The 19,990-nt window shown below is 36.5% G+C and overlaps 1 protein-coding gene across 1 annotated transcript; it reads left to right on the forward strand.

Moving 5' to 3' along the window:
- Nucleotides 1-7,289: 7,289 nt before the first annotated feature.
- Nucleotides 7,290-17,511, forward strand: LOC122082651 (ubiquinone biosynthesis protein COQ9-B, mitochondrial). Its single transcript, XM_042650388.1, has 7 exons — nucleotides 7,290-8,043; nucleotides 12,425-12,792; nucleotides 15,392-15,499; nucleotides 16,327-16,488; nucleotides 16,583-16,754; nucleotides 16,964-17,037; nucleotides 17,152-17,511. Exons 2-7 carry the CDS (start codon nucleotides 12,451-12,453, stop codon nucleotides 17,230-17,232), a joined length of 939 nt encoding a protein of 312 aa, XP_042506322.1. The 5' UTR covers nucleotides 7,290-8,043; nucleotides 12,425-12,450; the 3' UTR covers nucleotides 17,233-17,511.
- Nucleotides 17,512-19,990: the final 2,479 nt, after the last annotated feature.

Raw genomic sequence — 19,990 nt, forward strand, 5'->3', positions numbered from 1 at the left:
CCCCCCCCCCCCACATTTCTCTCTCTCTCTCTCTCTCTCTAAAACTCTAAAACCCTCCCCATTGCTGCCCTTTGGACTTTGGACCTCCATGGTTTAGAGTACAGTTGCTACAAGGCGAAGAAGAAAATGGCGGAGAAGAAAGAGAAGAAGCAAAAAACAGAGGGAAGGGGTGCGGGAAGGGAAAAAGAGAACGGGATTTTTTTTTTATTAGAATTAGGCTTTTTGTTGTATTAAGTTTTTATTATAACAATAATAATAATAATAACAATCATAACTTTATCCCAACTAAATGGAATCGACTACACGGATCCACTATGATCAACAAAGTAAAAGAAATATAAAATAAAAGAAATACAACAAGGAAATAGAAAGACCATTAAGTTTATGCCGCCACTAAATATTATTGATACCTATTGAATGACTATTGGCCTGCAATATATATATATATATATATATATATATTTAACAACAATAAGATTGTTAGAAATATTTATTATTTAAAGATTTTTGTGTGAAATAATACACAAAATGCAATATCCGTTACAATAATTTTGTAAGAACTAGAAACAATTTTGTAAAAATTTATAAAAATACATACAGTATGAAAATAAAACTGAGAATAAAATATAGGTTCTTTTATTTTAACCCTAATACTGGGCGAAAATAGAGGCAGGTTGAATCACTTGGGTCCCACCTTTTCCTTAAAAGAACCAAGTGGGGCAAACTCATGGTGCGGTAAAAGATCAAATCTCCAGACTGGATCGTCCAATTCCTATCTAAACTAGTGAACCTAGGCAAGATCCCATCAATATTCCCCAATTTTATATCCATGCAAGTAGGCATTAAATTGTGACCTTATATCAAGGATGTCAAATCAAATCAAAACCGTTTAACAAGATAGAATTGAGTTGTATACACTGAAGTCGTAAAACTGTTTAATAAATAATTTTATTTTTCTTTTTAAATATTAAGACCGTTTGGTTAAACGATTTAAATTGAATTAAACTATTCAGACCGATAATAAATCGTTTAATAAACCTTTCAAAACCGATTAATATTTATATAGTAAGTTAAGTCACGGTTAGAATAAATAATTATGATGTGACACCTAAGAAATCAAGAAGTATCAGATCCGCTTGGGAGATCGGTGAGATGTCCCTACCAAGAGACGTTAAGTATAAGGGGATTTGAGAGATCGGTGGGGGTGTGTAAACTTTAGTCCCACATTGTCTAGGGCGAGTTTCTTGGGCTAATTGATAACCTCTAACCTCGTTAACATGGTACAATGTGTTTTAAAGTCTTGAAGTCCATGAGACAAAAAGAAGAATATTATACCGAGGTTAATAAGGTTAAGGCATGACATATGATAAGAATAAACAAATCCCACCTAAAAATTAAAAGAAATTCAAACTTATTTTAATAAAAAAAATTAAAACATATAAACAACTATTACCTTTTTTGTTTTTTTGGGTAGAATAAACAACTATAACTTTACAATTATTAAAACAAAATATATAACAATAAAAAATTCAATTCAATGTTAAGTTTATATCTGTTTCCATAAAAAAAATTAAATAAAACAGTCGTTTGAATTAAAAAATTAAAAATAAAAACTTTTAAAACCGAAACCATTTATTAAACAGTTCAATTTTGGTTTTATCGCAAAACTCTTCCATCAAATTGAACTAATCTATATACACCGAAACTAAACCATCAATACCCTTACTTAATGGCATGTAAAAATCGAGTGAATCTGTGGCACAACGGTTAAGTTTCACTATTGCAACATGTTGATCACAGGTCCAAAACTTAGAAATAGACTATTCTGCAAAACAAGGAGTAAGGCTATTTACATTTGCCTAGGGGTGTCAAAAAAACCGAGTCGACCCAAACTTGCCCTAGCCTACCCTGAGTCCGAATAGAGCTTGGGCTTCAACCTGTAGAGTGGGCTAGGGTTGAGAATTTCAGGCGGAGCCCAGGTTGGGTTGGGCCTGGGGGTTGAGGTCTCAACCCAACCAACTATGTCCAACTCAACCTTGTATATTAATTATTAAGTATATAATAATATAAATATGTTAATAATTATAAATAGGTACTTATAGAAAAAGGTCTGCAAAAAATCTTTTATTTTTCATAATCTACATATACATATATATAATATATATATATATATATATAAATAAACGTTGGTTTTTGGCCTTTACAATGCATCAAGATCAAGCAATCAACCAACCAATAATACTGGGTTGGGCTGGATTGGGTTAAGTTCGGCCCAATTAGGATCCATCAAGGTTGTGTTGGATTGGGCTAAATCCGATAGGGTTGGGTCTAGGCTGAGATATCCCAACCCGATCGGGCTTGGGTTGAGTTAAGAGATCTTAGGGTGGGTTAGAGTTTTAAAAAAACCCAACCCAACTCGACCCATTGACACCCTTAGCTACATTTTCCCCTTTCAGATTCTGTAGTAGTAGGAGCCTTGTGCATTGGGTTACTCTTCTTCTACTTATTGGCATGTAAAAGTATAGAAAAAGCACACTTGATAACATGAATTTCGTGGGAAGTGTGGCTCCTATGCCGAGACACATAGGGTGCAAAAATGATCTGTCTGTTCCCATGAAAGGTGGAAATGTCACCACTGTTGATATTTCCACATATGCTCCCATTGTTCCTTATGCTCACACAACGGCTACACTCCCCTACTAGAAACACTTTCCCGAGAAATAATTATACTATAGTTAAAAAAAAAAAAAAAAAAAAAAAAAAAAAAAAATCACTGAAAACCTCTAAGATCCTTCACTTGAGTTGTTCTTACTAAAAGAAAATAATATTAGCAGCATACCAGGAATACAGCTTTTTTTTCTCAAATTCCCCATCTTCAGCTCAGCAGAACCATAAATCCACTATTGTTCTTGCCAAAGGGGGGTGGGGGGAGAGAGCGGGGGGGGGGGGGGTAATTGTTCCCTAAGACATCAAAATAGATTAACCATTTCAGAAAAGGAATTCTATGGACCCAAATTTAGCAAAGAACAGAGTTATAGAGAAAATAAAATATTATCATTCGAAACAAATAAGGTAATAGAAACCCATAAACAGAATCTCCAAACAAAGGTTGGAGGGCCTCATGGTTCTGCCTATGCATATGACTGCCTATTGTATACATGAGATTTCTGGCAGGCCTCTTTGCATGCGAGAGCGCAATTTTTCATGCAAATCTGGTAGCAGCTACTTCGCCCCTCACAATCCTCTTCGCATTTCGGCTTGCAATTCGGCATGCAGCGCTTGATACATTTACTATCTTCAGCTTGAACAGAGGTTGCAGACATCACTAACACACAGATGAAGAGAGCTACCACAGCTACCTTGTTCCAAACCATCCTCTTCTATATGCTTTCTAAACTACCTTGAATACTATATATAGCTGTTGGATGTTTGGAAGGAGTTGGTAAGACAAGGCTGAGGTGTTTTTTTTTGGTAAATGGTAATAAAGGCTTAGGATTTTTTGGTAAATGGCAAGATAGGGCCAAGTGTTTTTTTTTTTTGGTATATGACAATAAAGGCTTAGCTTTTCTTGGTAAATGGTAATAAGGGCTTAATGGTAAGGTGATTGACTCTTTGCTTAGGAAGACTTAAATTTTTCATGTGTAGGATGTAGGTGTCAGCATTCTTTTACCTACTGAAAAAACGAGGAGAAAAGAACCTTGATTGTTTGTGTTTCTCTATGCTTAGGCATAGGAAAGTGCAAAAATATCCCACTGCCCCCCACCCATTTGTCTTCGTGCAACCTCTCATTGGCTTGTGCAAGGAGACTATTTTTTGTTTTTACTATATGAAATACCTAAAATTGCCTATTAAAGACTTTCTCTCTCTCTCTCAAAATCGAAGCTAGGAAGAAAGAATTCGTTTTTACTTATTTGAAATACCTAAATCAACCATTGAAGATGGTTGTAATTAGGAGGTGTAAGTTTGGTCTTGTCAGCCCGAGCCCGCCCTAAGCCTGAACAGGCCTTTGGTTTAGATACCCTAACCCTGTGGGTGAGTTAGGTCTAAGAATTTCAGGCCCTAAGTCAAATCCAGACTAGGCCAGTGTTGAGGCCTTGGGCTGAGCTTGGCACTATCATCCTCATCATCTAATTCTTCTTCTTCTCGGACTAGCCCAACCCCTGCATCTCTCTTCTCCCTCCCTATGGTTAGGGCCAATTAGGGTTATCCCAGCCTAGTCCTAAGGACAGGTCATGGCTGAAATTTTCAGACCCCAGGTCAAGGTTGGACCAGGCCAGGCTTGGGTCCAGCAAACGAAAACTCAGGATTGGGCTGGCCCAATCCTGTTGCAACCCTAGTTGTAATTGTCCTTGATCCAGCCCAATCCTATTGCAACCCTAGTTTTAATTGTCCTTGATTGCAACCCTGTCAGCCCAACCCTATTGCAACCCTAGTTGTAATTGTCTAAGAGAGTTATTGTTGCTGGTGAGGGTTTTTTTCATCTTCTTCCAAAAAGGAATTTGGTGGGTAATTATTGAGATTGCCAATCAAGGGTGTGGGCTTTTTTAAGGGATTGGCCATTCACTGATGCTAACTAATTGGCAGGTTCAGATCGATGGTGTATCCACTTTTCTGATGTTGAAGATTCAAATGTCGAAAATTATTGGAGATGTTGCATGTTTCATTTTATTTGGGTTAAGTTTTTGGTCCTCTTTTACCTTTTTATGTTATTAGCACCTTACTCTTTTGTAGTTATGTTAATTGATGCATTGAATCAGATATTGATACTGCAAACATGCTGATTCTACAGTATTGTCATCTGCAGAGTCCATATATGGCGCTTGAAAATTTAGACCAAATGATAATCAAGAGGGAGATGTTGCATACTCAAGCTCTTATCCTAATCATACTAGTGAACCTGCAGACTGCATATATTGCTTGAGGATAGGTTTATGTGTATATGGAGGCAATTGTTTGGCAAAAAAAAAAAAAAAGGTGTTTATGGAGGCAATTACTATTTAACCATCTATGCTAGCTAGGTAAAGGAGGAGGTTTCTGTATTGCTAGTTTGACATTTTGCAGTTCTCACTTCTCAGCCCAGGGGTGAAAGTTTCGCTCTAACAAGTCGAATTCGTCCTGGCCCTCCTTGAGCCCAAACAGGGCTTGGGCCAAGTTTTTTGACCCTGAGGGTATGTTAGGGTTGAAAGGGTTGAGGCCTCAGTCCGGCCCGAAATTTAACCTTGAATTTTTATATTAGAATTTAAGGCTCCTTTTGGCATTTTATTTTTTTATAATTTTTTAATGTATAAGATATGAATGGCAAAAACAAGTGTATCAAGGTTAATCCAACTATTGCAGAATCCAAGGTCAACCTGACCCAACCCTACCCTGACAAGATCAATTAGGGTTGGTTTGGATTGGTATGAAACTGACAGGATTGAATTCGGCTTGGGTTGAATTTTGAGGACCTAAGATTGGATTAAGCTATTAGTGTTTTAAGAAACCCGACTCAACCTAGCTTGTTTCAATCCTATCTCAGCCTATTTTAAATTTGAATACTCTCTCTCTCTCGGATATCAGAAAGATCGATCCATCAGATATGATTCCTCTTGTCTTCCAAAAGTAGATTTGGATTTTATTTTAAAGAAAGGAACCTGAATTTCAGTAAATTATTATTTATAAATAGTAATAACTATGCCACGATTGGTTTTGCTCCGGATAATATAAATAAGAGATGAAAATCCTAACCAATCGATGTCTCCAACTTAGGAAGGTTATCTAGGTATGTCTTCATTTTTAATTGATTTTTTTTTTTTTTTTTTTGGCAATGGAATCCTGTCAGTCTAGTGTTCCGCATGTCTAGACATATCTAAGCATGAAAATACCTAATATGGTGCGCACTAAGGCACTTGGGTTCAAGATCCAGTTGTGTCTCGGGGTAGGGAACATTATACTAGTAGGGTTCTTCTCTCTCTCTCTCTCTCTCTCTCTCTCTCTTAAATAAAATTAAAAACTCTAGAATATTTGATTGATTATATGGGTTGGGTTTGATTCTCGACTCTACTATCTAACTGCGGATCTATTAATTTTTGGAGCAGATGATACTCAAGGACTATTATGTATGAATACAAATTCTTGATAGATAGTATTTCAGTGTATTTCAGTCGCTGGTGATGCTTGAGGTTGATCATCATTTTGACATGCCTCAATCTGAGATATGATGGTTTCTATTTTCCAACAAAAAAAATAAAAAAATCTGAGATATAATGGTGAAATATCGAATTGAAGCTAAAAACATAATAATCTAAAAAAAATGTAATTTTGCTCCTCTCAATCTATCTATCTATCTATATAGATGTATCTTAAAACATATGGCTATATCATGCAAAATGCTTATGTAGTCATTTATTAGGTGACGGAGAAAGCAAATGTCTACAATAAACTAAATGCATATAGGTCAATGTAAGGTCCTAAAGAAGAAGCCCAATTAGGCTCAATTAAAATCAACCATACCTAACTGATTGACACCTTTAGAAATGAATTTGGATTTATTGCATGGAAGTTCACCAAGATGTATGTATGAGGATCCAACATCTGTCCTTTTTTGCTTTCATATATATATATATATATATGTTTCTTCAGCCTTGTAATGATAGAAAGTGGGACAGGTGTTGGATCATTCAAGATAAGGCATGCGCAATGGATCCAAAGTCGGAATAAATGAGACTAACTTCCCAATTACTTCTTACCCCAAAAAAAAAAAAATCCCAGTTAATTCTTACAATAAGACATAAGTTAATACAAGTCTCATGGATGAATGAGATGAAGCTGAGAGAGAGTTTGGGCAGAAGAAAGTAAAAAGCAATGAAAGAAGTAACATTATAACAAGAGAGATCTAAGAACAAGAACGAATCTATATTTGTGGAATTTAAAAGAAAAAAAGGGGGTTCCCCGCTTCCTAGCTTTCTGCGCAACCCATATATAGATTATTTGTTGCAACTGGCCTAAGAAGATCCCAATTCTAGTCATTACCTATTACGTGAGATAAAGATTCTAAATTAACGGTTTATGATGAGGATCCCTGGTCCTCACTGTAGATCCTGTCGCTCCTACTATTTCGTGAACCTGACTGAAACCTGGGAAAAAATCGTCTGTGGAGAGCGTCGGTGGCGGAGAGCCCTTGGGGCTGCGACACGTGGCTCAGCAGATCCGACGGGCGCTTCCCTTGTTGGATCTCCATTTTCAGGGTTCGGGTCTGAACCCAAGTATTCCTCCCATTTCAAACCCCCGTTATTTCTTCCTCTGATCCTTTTGTGAGCTATCGATGCTGAAACAGAGTCGGAATAAAGAGAGCAGGAAGAAATAACAGAAATTTTGTGAGCCGTGTTTCAGAACCCATTTGCTAAAACGGATTTGCAGCCGTGTCCTTTGTTTAATTTCTTCTTGCTAAAATTGGACAGAGATCTGCAATGCCGACCTTCGTTTCAGAAATCAAAGATCAGAGATCAGAATTCAGATGAGAGAAATAAATCGTCAGCTATAAAGAGAACAGAAACGACTGAGTCTGCGTGCCTCTGTGGTAAAGGAGATTGGCAAGCCGTGTTTCAGAGCCGAGTTGCAGCCATGTTTCAGAGCTACAAGAAAGAAGCGATTAGGGTTTTGCTCATCAAATTTTAGAACCAATTTCAGAATCGATTTGATGGGAGACGAACTGAGAGAAAAATGAGAAAGGGAGGAGAAGAGAGTATCGAAGTTAGAACAGAGCCAGAAGAAATTAAGAAGCGGGCGGAGGAAGATATAAAAGGGGTTTGAAAGGGGAGGAATACTTGGGTTTAGACCCGGACCTGAAAAATGAAGATCCAACCAGGGAAACGCTCATAGCCGTTGGATCGTGCCGAACTACGTGTCGCAAGCCCAAGGGCCCTCCGCCGGTCTCCACAGACGATGTTTTCCCAACCTGAAACCTTCCCTTCAAGGCTTCAACCAAACACATTGCCTTTGCATTGTTCTCCCACCCTCTCTCTTCTTTGCAGCGACAAAAGGGACTCCTGAGCGACCTCAAAGGTATGCCTCTTTCCCCCCTTTCTTTTTGAGTGATTCTCCGAGTTGGGCTAAATGTTTGTATTTTTTCTGGGGCTTTTCTCCCCACTATCACTAGGTTCCTGCATTTAATTGATGGAATATGTATTTTTCTTTTGGTTGTAATTGATTGAATTTGATTAATAGAGAGATGCGAAAGAACCCAGGTTTAATTAATTAATTAATTTATTTATTTATTTTTATGTATCTTATGGATGTTTACGTTCGGTCTCAGTTCCCAATTTCCCATCGCTTCTGATGCAGTTTTATTGAAACCCAGTTGTTTAGAAACCTGCGTGAGGCTGTTCTTATAGCTGAATTACATTCGAGTAATAAATATATGAAGCAATTGAAGATATATAGCAGGGTTTTTCTCTTAGTGATGGAATCCGTCAAATCCAATCAGTGCCTGTTATCTTGTTTTTGTTTGATCAATTTTAGCATTTCTAGTTCAGAAACTTCAATTGATATGTTTCTTTCTATTAGTTGTTGGCTTTAATTAATTTCCTTCTTTCTGGATTGGATTTAAGTACGTTTGAGTCCTAGTATGAATATAGCATATATAACTAAGTAGAGCAGGAGTCGGATTTTCAACCTCTTTTTATAGAGTTATTTCTAGCCCCTGAAGTCAGTGAAGTTTAGGATTTTAATACTCTCTCCCTCTGCCCCCACCCCCCTTTCCCCTTCCTTCTATTTTGTTTGCTTCCACGATCCATATTTGAAATTTGCAGGTTTGTTCAGCTGAGTTTTATTTTTTTTTTTATTTTTTTTTTAATTTCATTTGAAGAGGTTAGATTATTGACTTTCTCAATTCAAATTTCCTTCGATCTGTTTAAGTTCTGTGCTTGAACAGCTAACCGATCTGATTTGTATATTTCTTGATTGAATTTCAATTTGATTAATCTATTTTCAGTTCTGAAAGTGCTGTTCACATACACTACTGCAAGAGTTCTGCATGTACTGCTCAAGTACACTAATTCAGTTTCCTTTAATTATAGTGTTGCTTTACCCATTCAATTTGAGCCACCAATTCCTACTGAAATCTGACCAGAAATTATTTCTGGCGAATTTCACCCCTTGTTTTGAAAGAGAAAGCAGTCATTTTTTGAATTTCTTGCTCCAAAGGGTCTAAGAGAGATGGGTCAAAAACCAGTTGGATCGTGTATAAATCTGAAAAGTTTGGAATTCTTAGTAAACCTTGCATGCAGGAGATTATATCGTTCCTCAGTTTCTTGTTGCTGAACCAGCAGAATGAAGATAAATTTGTTGCAGAAGGAACTTCTGAATGTGCATGGATGTTCATGTTTTTAATTTCTTCTAACATGGACATACATGGACGGATGGAAATTAAAAGATGCATGGAAATACGAGGGTTTTTGGTTGAATTAGAGATTGAAATTTGTGGGCTAATTTAGATTCTAGACTATTTCCTCTCTAACCAAGTGTTGGAATTGCCACATCCCATCTCATCTGTCCACATGGCTAAAAATTCTTATCAAAAAGGGAATCTGAGAATGAGTTTTTCCCTTTATAAGCTTTACTGTTGAAGTTGAATCCATCCATATGAGAAAAAGATTCTGAATGGCCTTTGATGTGGAACTCTGGGTCTATTTCCATCAATAACCAACTGTGCAATTGCCAAATGTAAACCTCTCTATAACCAAATACATATTCTTCACTTATCCTCTCTCTCTCCCTAGCGATTGTGGAGGATCCTGAACCAGCGATGGCACAAGGACCCACTTGCAACAAGAGTATCATTCTAAGAGACCTCAAATGTATGCCTCTCTCTCTCTCTCTTCTGGTTGATTTTTGGAGTGGACCTGCGGATTTCTATTTTTTTGTCTCTTTTTCCTCTTTAAATCTCTAGGTAAAGAAGCCCTTTTTTTCAATTACTTTTGGTGTACTTCATAGGTGTGCATGTTCGATCTCAGAATTCCTGAATTTTCCCATATCTTCTGATGCACTTCTCGTCAAACCCAGATTCCCAGAAGTCCAAGGCTGTTTTGTCTGCAGGTTCAAGTTGGGAAACAACCTCTCCACAAAGCTGGGGTAAGGTTGCGTACATTATTACCCTCCCCAAATCCAACAGTGGCAGGAGCCTTGTGCATTGTGTACGCCCTTTAAGAATGAAGAAAAACCATTTAATAGTATACAATATCAAAGTGTTACAAATACAAGTGTACAACCAAGTTTAGAAGGCCCTTGTGAGACAGTTCCTTGAACTCTATGTCAGCACCACATAGAGTTTCGGGAAGGCTCCAAACTTTTGAAAAGGGTATACCTGTTAGTGTGAATCTTATCCAAATCTTGCTCAAATGCTGTAAACCATCACGTTAGATGTGTTGTAGTAGTCCCCATCAATTTGTTACACCAAGAAATGTAGGTGATTTGGCAAAAACTACGAAATCAGTTTTTCCCCTCTTATAGGCAAAACTACTCGAAACCGAATCAAAACTGAAATTTCAATAAAAAATTGCTTTATTGTGTACATTTTTTGTACCAAATCAAGTTAAAACCAAATAAAAAGCCGAAATTTCATCTGAAATGCTGAAATTTGGGTCGAACCTTGAGGTCCTACTGAGTCGCACCCATTTTTGTTTTGACCTTTATCGAAACCAAAATATTTCGCAAAATATTAGGGGTTTCCATTGATATTTTGACCCATGGTCCTACATTGATTTGTGGCTTGGCTTTGGTTGACAACAACTTGTTTGGTCAATATAAATAATTCACATTAAGTGGGAAAGCACAGTTAATTTGTGTTTAATGTTTATTATTTACGACTCATGACATTCAAGATCAGGTTCCTTGGTAAATACCTTTTGCTGATGATATTATTTTGGTGGATGAGAAGCAAGGATTAATGCCAAGTTGGAGTTATGTAGATCAACCTGGGAATCAAAAGGTTTTTAAATTGTTAGATCGAAGACGGAGTTAATGGTGTGTAACTTTAGTTAGACTAGAACAGATAATAAAAAAGTGATGAAAATTGGTGATAGAGAGATTATGCAAAGTGATAATTGTAGGTATTTGGGCTCAATCATAAACAAGAAGGTGATATGAAGGATGATGTTTCAAAGAGAATTAAAAATAGGATGGATGGAGTGGAAAGAGGTGTGTCCAGAGTGTTGTGTGATCGACTTATTTCTTTAAACTTATTTTAATGGAACAAAATGATAATTGTAGGTATTTGGGCTCAATCATAAATAAGAAGGTGATATGAAGGATGATGTTTCAAAGAGAAATAAAAATAGGATGGATGAAGTGGAGAGAGGTGTCCAAAGTGTTGTGTGATTGAATTATTTCTTTAAACTTATTTTAGTGGAAAATTTTATAGAAACGGTTATAAGACCAGCTATGATGGATGATGCAAAATGTTGGGCAGTTAAAAAGCATCATATAAATAAACTCAATGTAGTAGAGATGAGGATGTTGAGATGGATGAATGGTAAAACTAAGAATTGTAATGTAAGGAATGATCATATTAGAGATGATTTAAGAGTAGCTCTGGTAAATGATAAGCTACGAGAAAGTCGTTTGAGGTGGCATAACCATGTTCAATGGAGACCTTTGGATGCTCCAATATGGAGGAGTGAGTGATTTGATTCAAATTGATGGATCTAAAAGAGCTAGGGTTATACTTAAATTGAATCTAGGAGAATTAGTGAGGAAAGACATGTATATCTTAGGCCTTGTATCAAGTATGACCTCGAACAGAGCTGATTGGAGGGCAAGGATCTATGTAGCCGTTTAGTTGGGATACGGCTGAGTAGTTGTATTTATTATTTATGACAGTTACTTTTCTTGTTCTGTAAAAAAAAAAAAATATATATATATATATATATCCCTCATTTATAATTGCCTGCTAGAGTTTATATACTGTATTACTATATTAAGATTGACATTTGTGATTGAGGATATGCTTGAAATATGATTTCCTTTAGTTTGTGGATGTTAATTTATAGTTTAATATGTTTGTTTAATTGTAGGAGGACATTTTAAGGAGGCAGTGTGTATTGCATGAATGTTTGATAGTGGTGATTTTCTATTTTCTATACTGTATGGATCTAAAAACGATTTACTAGTGGAAGGGTTGGATCATTCATCTCTTAATTCTTCTGAAAGTTTCTTCTGTTAGGATTGTTTTACCTTTCTTTTCTGCATTAGGAAATGTAGCTTTGTTGTTATATTTCAACGGAAATATAGTTATCATCACTAACAAGAAAGTTATGTAAGATTTGGTGTCTTGACTGGATAATTTGGCAAACCAAATTTTCTTTAGACAGATTTTGAACTCCCTAAATTATCTTCTGTTGAGCCACTCTATGGCATGTAAATACTGAGTGTGACTGATTCTTGGCAGAGGATTATTGACGCTTTGCGTTTGAGATGTATCGATCCGTGGTGAAGCGCTTCCTTGTCGTCCCAGCAAATCGTTGCTTTGCACTTTCTCCTATCATCACCAATTCTTCTTGTTTCTCCACTGACTCCGATACTCAACCACACACAGACCCTATACATTCCTCAGAACAAACAGAAACTGTAAATTCTGCATCTGAAACAACAGCAGCTGCTGCATTCAGAAATGAAGAAGCACATTCTGCATCTGCATCTGCATCTAGAAAAGAAGAACATTCTCAGGAGAGACAGAGCTCTAGAGGGGTGCGACAACCGAGAATTGAGTACCAAGAGGAGCAAGCACGTGTCCTTCAGGCGGCTCTTCGTCATGTGGTTAGTGCACCCCGATTTATTATTTCCATGTTGTTTCAGAAGATGGCAGCATGCTTATAAACTTATAATTATCGCATGGTTTTTGAGTTGTAATAATAGCATGTTTTTTAGTTTTGGCAGTCTTTTTGATATGTTAATGCAGATAGGATCAACAACTCAACTCAAATCAAATCAACTCAGCCGTATCCCAATTAAATAGGGTCAGATACATAAATCTTCTTTCTCCAACCAGCTCTATTCAAAGACATGCTTATTACTAATCCTAAGCTATGTATGTCTTTCCTCACCACTTCTCTTAAGTCATTTTAGGGCTACCCCTGGTTCTTTTATCTCCTATAATTCGATCATATCACTACTCTTTACTGGATAATTTAACGCCTTTGTCGTATGTGTCCATGCCACCTCAAACGACCTTCTCTCAACTTATCTTTCATTGGAGCTATGCCTTAATTAGCCCTAATTTGTTCATTTCTTATTTGACCTTTTCTACTTTTACCATTCATCCTTCTCAAGATCCTCATTTCGGCTACAATAAGTTTTGTTTATATGTTGTTTATTCACTGTCCAACATTTAGTTCCATACATCATTGCTATTTGTATAACTGTCCTATAAAATTTCTCCTTTTGTTTAGAGGAATACGCCAATCACATCACTCCGTACACACCTCTCCACTTCATCCGCCTTTCTTTATTTCTTTGTGCAACATCATCCTCTATTTCTCATTTATTTATGATTGAACTCAAGTACCCAAAATTCTCACTTTGTGGTAACTCCCTATCAACAATTTTCACTACCCCACTTTCAGTCCTATTGTCACTAACTTTGGTGTAATGGGTCCGATCAAGAAATAAAGGAGAAGAAAACTCCTGTAACAGTTACAGATTCCCATTCTTTGTTATCTTTCTTAATTTTCAGATCAGAATGACATCAACTGTGGAAAGGAATAACAAATTGGACCTCAGAATTTGGACTATGGAACATAGACAAAATAAGATGATAAGGGAAAAGAAGAGGGATGATTAGAGTGAAAGAAAAGAAAAAATTAGAGATAAAGAGGCAGACAAAAGAATGGAACAGATATCACAGATTAAAAAAAGAGTTTGATTCTCAGCTACTTCTCTGCGAATTTGAGTGTTCTGAACCTAGTTCTGATACATTCCCAGTTGTATTAATCTGTAACAAAAAAAAAAAAAAAGGACAAACTAAAAGAGGAAGTAGGAGAAATAAAATGGGGGAGAGAGGGATTTGATGGAGAATAGGATAGAAAATGAAAGAGAAAACAGGGAATCGATGGGATAGAATGGAAGAGAGAGAAGATATGTGGTAGGAATGAGAAGAAATTTCAAAGAGAATTCCAGTTGCTGTTGGGTAGAGTCAATATGGCAGAAGGACACCTCTTCAACAACCAGAATTTTATTTCAATTAACAAATGAAATTGTGTGTTAGAATCTCCTATATATATATATATATATATATATGATTCTAAAATCCTAACTTATTGAACTAGCATAAGACATGGACCGACTTGGTGACTAATTGAGACCCCCACAATTAATAATAAGAAGCTTTCTAAAGATTCAAATAGAAACTCATTACTGGACGGACTCCCATTTAAACGACAACAACAACAACAACAAACTAAGTCTTATCCCAACTTAATAAGGTCGGCTACATGGATCCAAACATAAAAAGTAAGGAAAAATGAATGCTAAAACAGAGAAGGGGGTGAAAAGATGAAAAAAGAAAGAGATGAGGAATGAACAATGGAACACGACAAATGAAAGATGAGGAATGCAATACGAAAAGTGAGAGGTGAAAGATGAAAGTAAGAGGAAAGAGGCACAGCCAGCAAGTCAGGAGAATCTTAGCTAAATGGGATAGGCCACATTGCATCGTTGCTCTCCAATAGACCCCATCCGAGGTCATACATGGTACAAGACCCAGACCGCATGTCATTCCTCACAACTTCTCCTATGATCATTTTTGGCTTGTCCCTAGCTCTTGTAGCTCTTTTAATCTGAACCCTATCACTCCTCCTAACTGAGGCGTTGCTCAGCCTCCGTTGAACATGGCTATACCACCCCAGATGGCTTTCTCAAAGCTTGTCATTGATCAGGACAATTCCCAAATCAGCTCTTATATGTTCATTCCTTACTTTATCTTTCCTAGTTTTGCCACACATCCATCTTAACATCCTCATCTCTATCACACATTTAAATTAAAAATAAAATTATGAAAAGCCCTATAAATTAAGTAACTAATCACCAAACATTACCCCCACAAGTGCCCCTGGAAGCCTTGTTTTGGCCCAAAAGAGCCCTGGATCTTGCACTGGGCTGGCTTTACCTATCTGCCTGGGTACTGGGCTTCCATATTCAGTCCAGTTTCTCAATCCAATCAAGAGCCATTGCATCATATGTAAGCCGTTGCATTATCCCACTGAACTAATGGAGAAAATAGGCTGAACTCGGTGACCCATTAAATAATTTTTAGGAACACGTTTTTGGTGGCCTTGATTAGGATTTGGAGTAAGTTTAACATTTTGAGATATGCAGGTTGGTTTGTGAATGAGTGAAGTTCACCTGTATTGATTTGCAGGTCAGATTGGGATGGACTGGAGCAGCCATGATTACAGGGGCAAGGGAGCTTGGAGTCTCCCCCGCTATTGTTGGATCATTCCCCAGGAAAGAAGCTGCACTTGTAGAGGTACAAACCTAATCTCCTATTCTTTTGGTTTTGATTTTTCCCCCTTGCCCTTCTGTTTTTATTTTTTTAAGCCCGTTGTCATTCAAATTTGTGAGATACAATTTACTGTAAGCCACTATCTGGTTTGAGGCCATAAATACTCACTAATTCATTTTGGGATGAAGCCATAATTAGACCAAAATTTTAGAGAGATAGTAGAGCAGAACAATTTACTCAATCTATATCAAAGTTCACTATAGATCATATTCCTCATGTTGCTAAGTCACTCCCGCAGAGGAACAAACTCAATGGCTATCATACTGGAAAATGAGGGAGCTACAACTCCATCTAGACATGAATGGACATCTTTTTCCTTTCTTTTTCTTTACAGACTATGTAGGGGTGGTCTGGTCTCCGAAGTATTGGTATTAAGTTTCAGATTCGACCAAGAAAAAGGGTGAGAAAGAAACACTAGTTGATGCGGAACCTACGCAGCCTTACCCTGAGAATTTCTTTTAATCAAATGGTCACTATTTTTTTGCAGCAAATTTATAGGTGGGAAACTTTTATGTTTGTTTTTCCAATTGGTTTTTGATTTACCTGTAAATCCTATGCCAGTCTGGCAGTATGGAGGGTAGGTTGAATATGTAGGTGAACACTTTTACCTCGTACACCACTAGTTTCTGTGCCTTGGGCTTATTAGTTTGGGAGTTCGACTCCTGTTTACTGTAGATGCTACTTGTTCAAGTGATACTGAGAATTCTAGCTCTTTACAATCTAACCAGAATGTGTTTATCAAAGTCTCAGATTAATATGATCTTTTATTATTATTATTATTTTTTATCCAGTTTTTCATGGATGAATGCCTACAAAGACTTATTGATATAATTGACTCGGGAGAGGAATTGTGCAACTTGATACCCAGTGAATGTGTCTCAAAGCTTATTCGGATTCGCCTAGAAATGCAGGCTCCGTACATATCAAAATGGCCTCAAGCACTAAGCATCCAGGTTGTACTATTTTCTGTCATCAGCTTAGGAGGTTGAGTCACTGAGCCCAATTACTGATTTCTTCTTGCCCAATTTTGTTTGTGCTTATTGACAGGCACAACCAATGAATATTCCAACCAGTTTTAAGCAGCGAACAATGCTGGTTGATGAAATCTTGCATGCCACTGGTGATCAGGCCTCTGATATTGACTGGTATTTGAAGCGTACGGTCATTGGAGGAATATATTCAACGTCTGAGGTGTACATGCTGACTGATAACTCACCAGGTTTGTTTTCTTGTGCACTTTCTCAACCACGGTTTATAAACTCTTCCATGGTGGCTATGGAGTAAATATAGTGTGGTTAACCCCAAACCATGGATTCTTTTTTCCTATTTTTTTTCTGGGAAGGTGAGGTTGTGGGGAGAGAGAGAGAGAGAGAGGTAGGGTACTGTATCCTCATGTTCTGATTGGTATTTGCTCTCAAATTGCTGCAGATTTTCTAGACACATGGCATTTCTTGGACAGTCGAGTCAAAGATGCTTTTGATATTGGAAAGTCTGTCCAAGAGGTAATCTCAAAACACTTTGTTCCATTCTGTTTCTTTATCTCAATACTATGGTTGTCCGAATGTGGGTGCCTAGAGTTGGGCCATTCTCGCCTCATTCTGCTGGAAAATTTGCAGGCAAAGTATTTGGCAGAAACTGTTGGAGCAGGAATGGGGAACCCATTACAGGACATAATGAAGAGAGTTTTTCAGCGGTAGACATTGAAGGGCAGGTCCATTCAAGATTACTTTTACAGCACTGATCCTCAACTGATTATGTTGGGTTTTCAGAAGATAAAAGCAAGAATTATATTCAATCTAGATCTAAATGTATCTGCAAGATCTAAATTAAAATAAAAATCTGTAGAATCTTATTTCTCATTTTTCTTTTTCTTGGGTATGTGGTTCACAATTGGACCTTTTAGTGGAGACTATAAGGTCTTGAACGAGTTGAGCTTATTGGCAATCCAAAATTAGAAACGATAGATAAATCCTCAACGGGTGGTGTTGATGCTCAGATTTTTGTGGGCATATATATCTATGTAAACAGCTTTTTAGCCTTTTACATAGCACACAGATCACAGAGAAAAAAAATCCTATGCTGCACTATGACGAGTACAATAACGTGTGAAATCTTAGGGATATAAATGTACATTTTGCCCCACTTTGGATAGCATTATTTCTGTTTTTATTGTTTTTTTTTTAGTTTCCAAGTCTACAAGAGAAAGTGCTTAAAGTGAATCAAGAACCAGTTCAAGCTTGAACTAAATTGTTCAAGGTGGGACCCACTCATTGGTACCACATCCTCTTTCCTACAAAATCTTGAAGATTATTCTCTCTCCTTGCCACTTCACAAGATCTTGAATATGTTATGTAGATATTCTTTTTTTATTTAGTCAAGATTGTAAGATATTGGTTAATATTGCAGGAAAAGAATAGAATTTGTTAATTTTGGAAACAGATTCTCTCTTTCCTCACATAATATCTTAGAGAATAAGGATTTTTATTAAGATTTAATTTAATTTTATTTTCTTTCTTTTCTTAAAGAAGACTTGTAGAAACAATGAGACAAGACCAAAACCCTATAAATGTTCCTTCCTCTTACCTCCTAGAAGGATTATTCCCCTTAGTTTATTTTCTAGTTTATGCTTAGTTTTCTTTTCTCTCTCACTCTCTTTAGTTTTAATTCTTCTTTATTTTTTCTTTAATCACTTTTGTAATAGTTTTTTTATTGCAATTATTGTAAGCACTCTTTTATTTTTATTCAATTTTTTATGTTTATGATTTATGCAATTGAGTTGTGATTTTTAAAATTATAATTATAAGCTTAGATCTAAGTGACAAGATCACGAACCGTGGAGCATCTCTTTTTTTTAAGTTTATATTTTTTTTTTCAAGATTTGTTTTCTCTAGGCCTAGAAATTTCAGATTTGGTTCATTCCAGATCTGGTTTTTAGGGTTGATAGTATCTTAAATCACCCGAGCTTTCAAGTTCAAGTATTGATTCAGGTAAGCAGGCTTCTTCAATAGTCTTCTTTCCTCTCTCTCATTCCCTCTTTTGACTACCTTTTCTTTCTTAATTTAGGATTTTAATTTCACTCATTACATTATTGCTTGCCCTTTTCCCCAAGGTTCATGGCTAATGTATGTGTTGGCTTTGTCCCTCCTAGCCATAGAACCATCATTTTATTGTTTTTATTTTAATTGCCTCACTTTCCCTAAAGCCAAGTAGAGTAACTCTTGTAAGAGTGACTCTCTGGTCAAGTAGGGAAGCTCATATTATGATGCATCCCTCAGGCTAAATAGAGAAACATATATGTGAGCCTCTCTCTAGTTTTATCCCATTTTCTTTTATTTTAGTTTTATTTCAGCATTTTTTTTCCTTCATTGCTTTTTAATTGCTTGGGTTGTTTATTTTTAGTTATTTATTTATTTAATTTTAATTGCGTGGCTTGTGTATTTAAATTCTTAGATGACGACTGGTTATGATATTATTTTAGATACATATGCTTAGGACGGTAGTTAGAATTAGATCACACCATTAATTGGTTCACTTTCGCATTGTTAAAAGAAGCAAAAAATAAAGTGGTTGTTCTTCCTGTGTTCGACCCATAGCTACATTGATCCGTACGCTTGTGATTATATTTTAAATCCTAATACACTACAATGGTGCAGTGAGGAGCTGGACGGTTGGGTGCTCCCAGCCACCGGATGCTTATTGCACCAGTCCAATGATTGTAGGAAATCGAGGCTCAAAGTTAGATATAGCAAAAATTAAGGTTTGAAACATGAAATAAGGATTTGGATCGGTCTCGTTTACTTCCAATCTAGCCTGGATCAATTAAGGTTTGTGTGTAGATCCATTTTGGAAAGCTTCCATGCATGGATCGGTCCAATCTGGATCAATCGGGCAATCCGGTCTTGATTCTTGAAACATTGGGCCAAAACTTGACAATCAAATGGAGAAGTGGTTTTTAATGCCCATAGTGAAAGGATTAGGTTTCTGCAGAAAATGGTGTAATAAAGAAAACCCCCCAAAAAAATTCAATAATTGTGACAAGGGTGCAATACTTTTCTAAATGTCACATGACATTTATTTTATCACGTGGGTAGATGATGTATCTATTCTAACCGATGGATAAAGAAGACATTTGAGATTACCAATATGTCAAATTCCAGAGGCTAATTCAATCAAATACTCACAAGTATTGACGTGAATCCTATGTATGTTTGTGCATGTATATCAATACTTAGCTATTATAGTGCACTCTTTCAACTTGGAGTAGGAAGAAATGTTTTAAGCAGGAAAAACCTTAAAAATAGTGGATTTGTTTTGTAACTTTTGAAAAACTTGTGACACTAATAATTCCCCATAAATAAACCAAAAAGTGTTTGGGAAGATTATTTAGTTGGATCATTTCTTTTATTTGAGATTATGAAGAATACACATTTACCATGTTTGGTTTCTTTGGGCTTC

Source organism: Macadamia integrifolia, chromosome 1, assembly GCF_013358625.1.
Source record: "Macadamia integrifolia cultivar HAES 741 chromosome 1, SCU_Mint_v3, whole genome shotgun sequence".
NCBI lineage: Eukaryota > Viridiplantae > Streptophyta > Magnoliopsida > Proteales > Proteaceae > Macadamia > Macadamia integrifolia.

Excerpts from the sequence above, each read along its gene's own strand:
- LOC122082651 (XM_042650388.1), top strand. The coding sequence starts at position 12,451 with ATGTATCGATCCGTGGTGAAGCGCTTCCTTGTCGTCCCAGCAAATCGT. Across the intron at positions 16,755-16,963 it reads GCTGACTGATAACTCACCAG|ATTTTCTAGACACATGGCAT; the intron begins GTTTGTTTTCTT and ends AAATTGCTGCAG. Across the intron at positions 17,038-17,151 it reads TTGGAAAGTCTGTCCAAGAG|GCAAAGTATTTGGCAGAAAC; the intron begins GTAATCTCAAAA and ends GAAAATTTGCAG.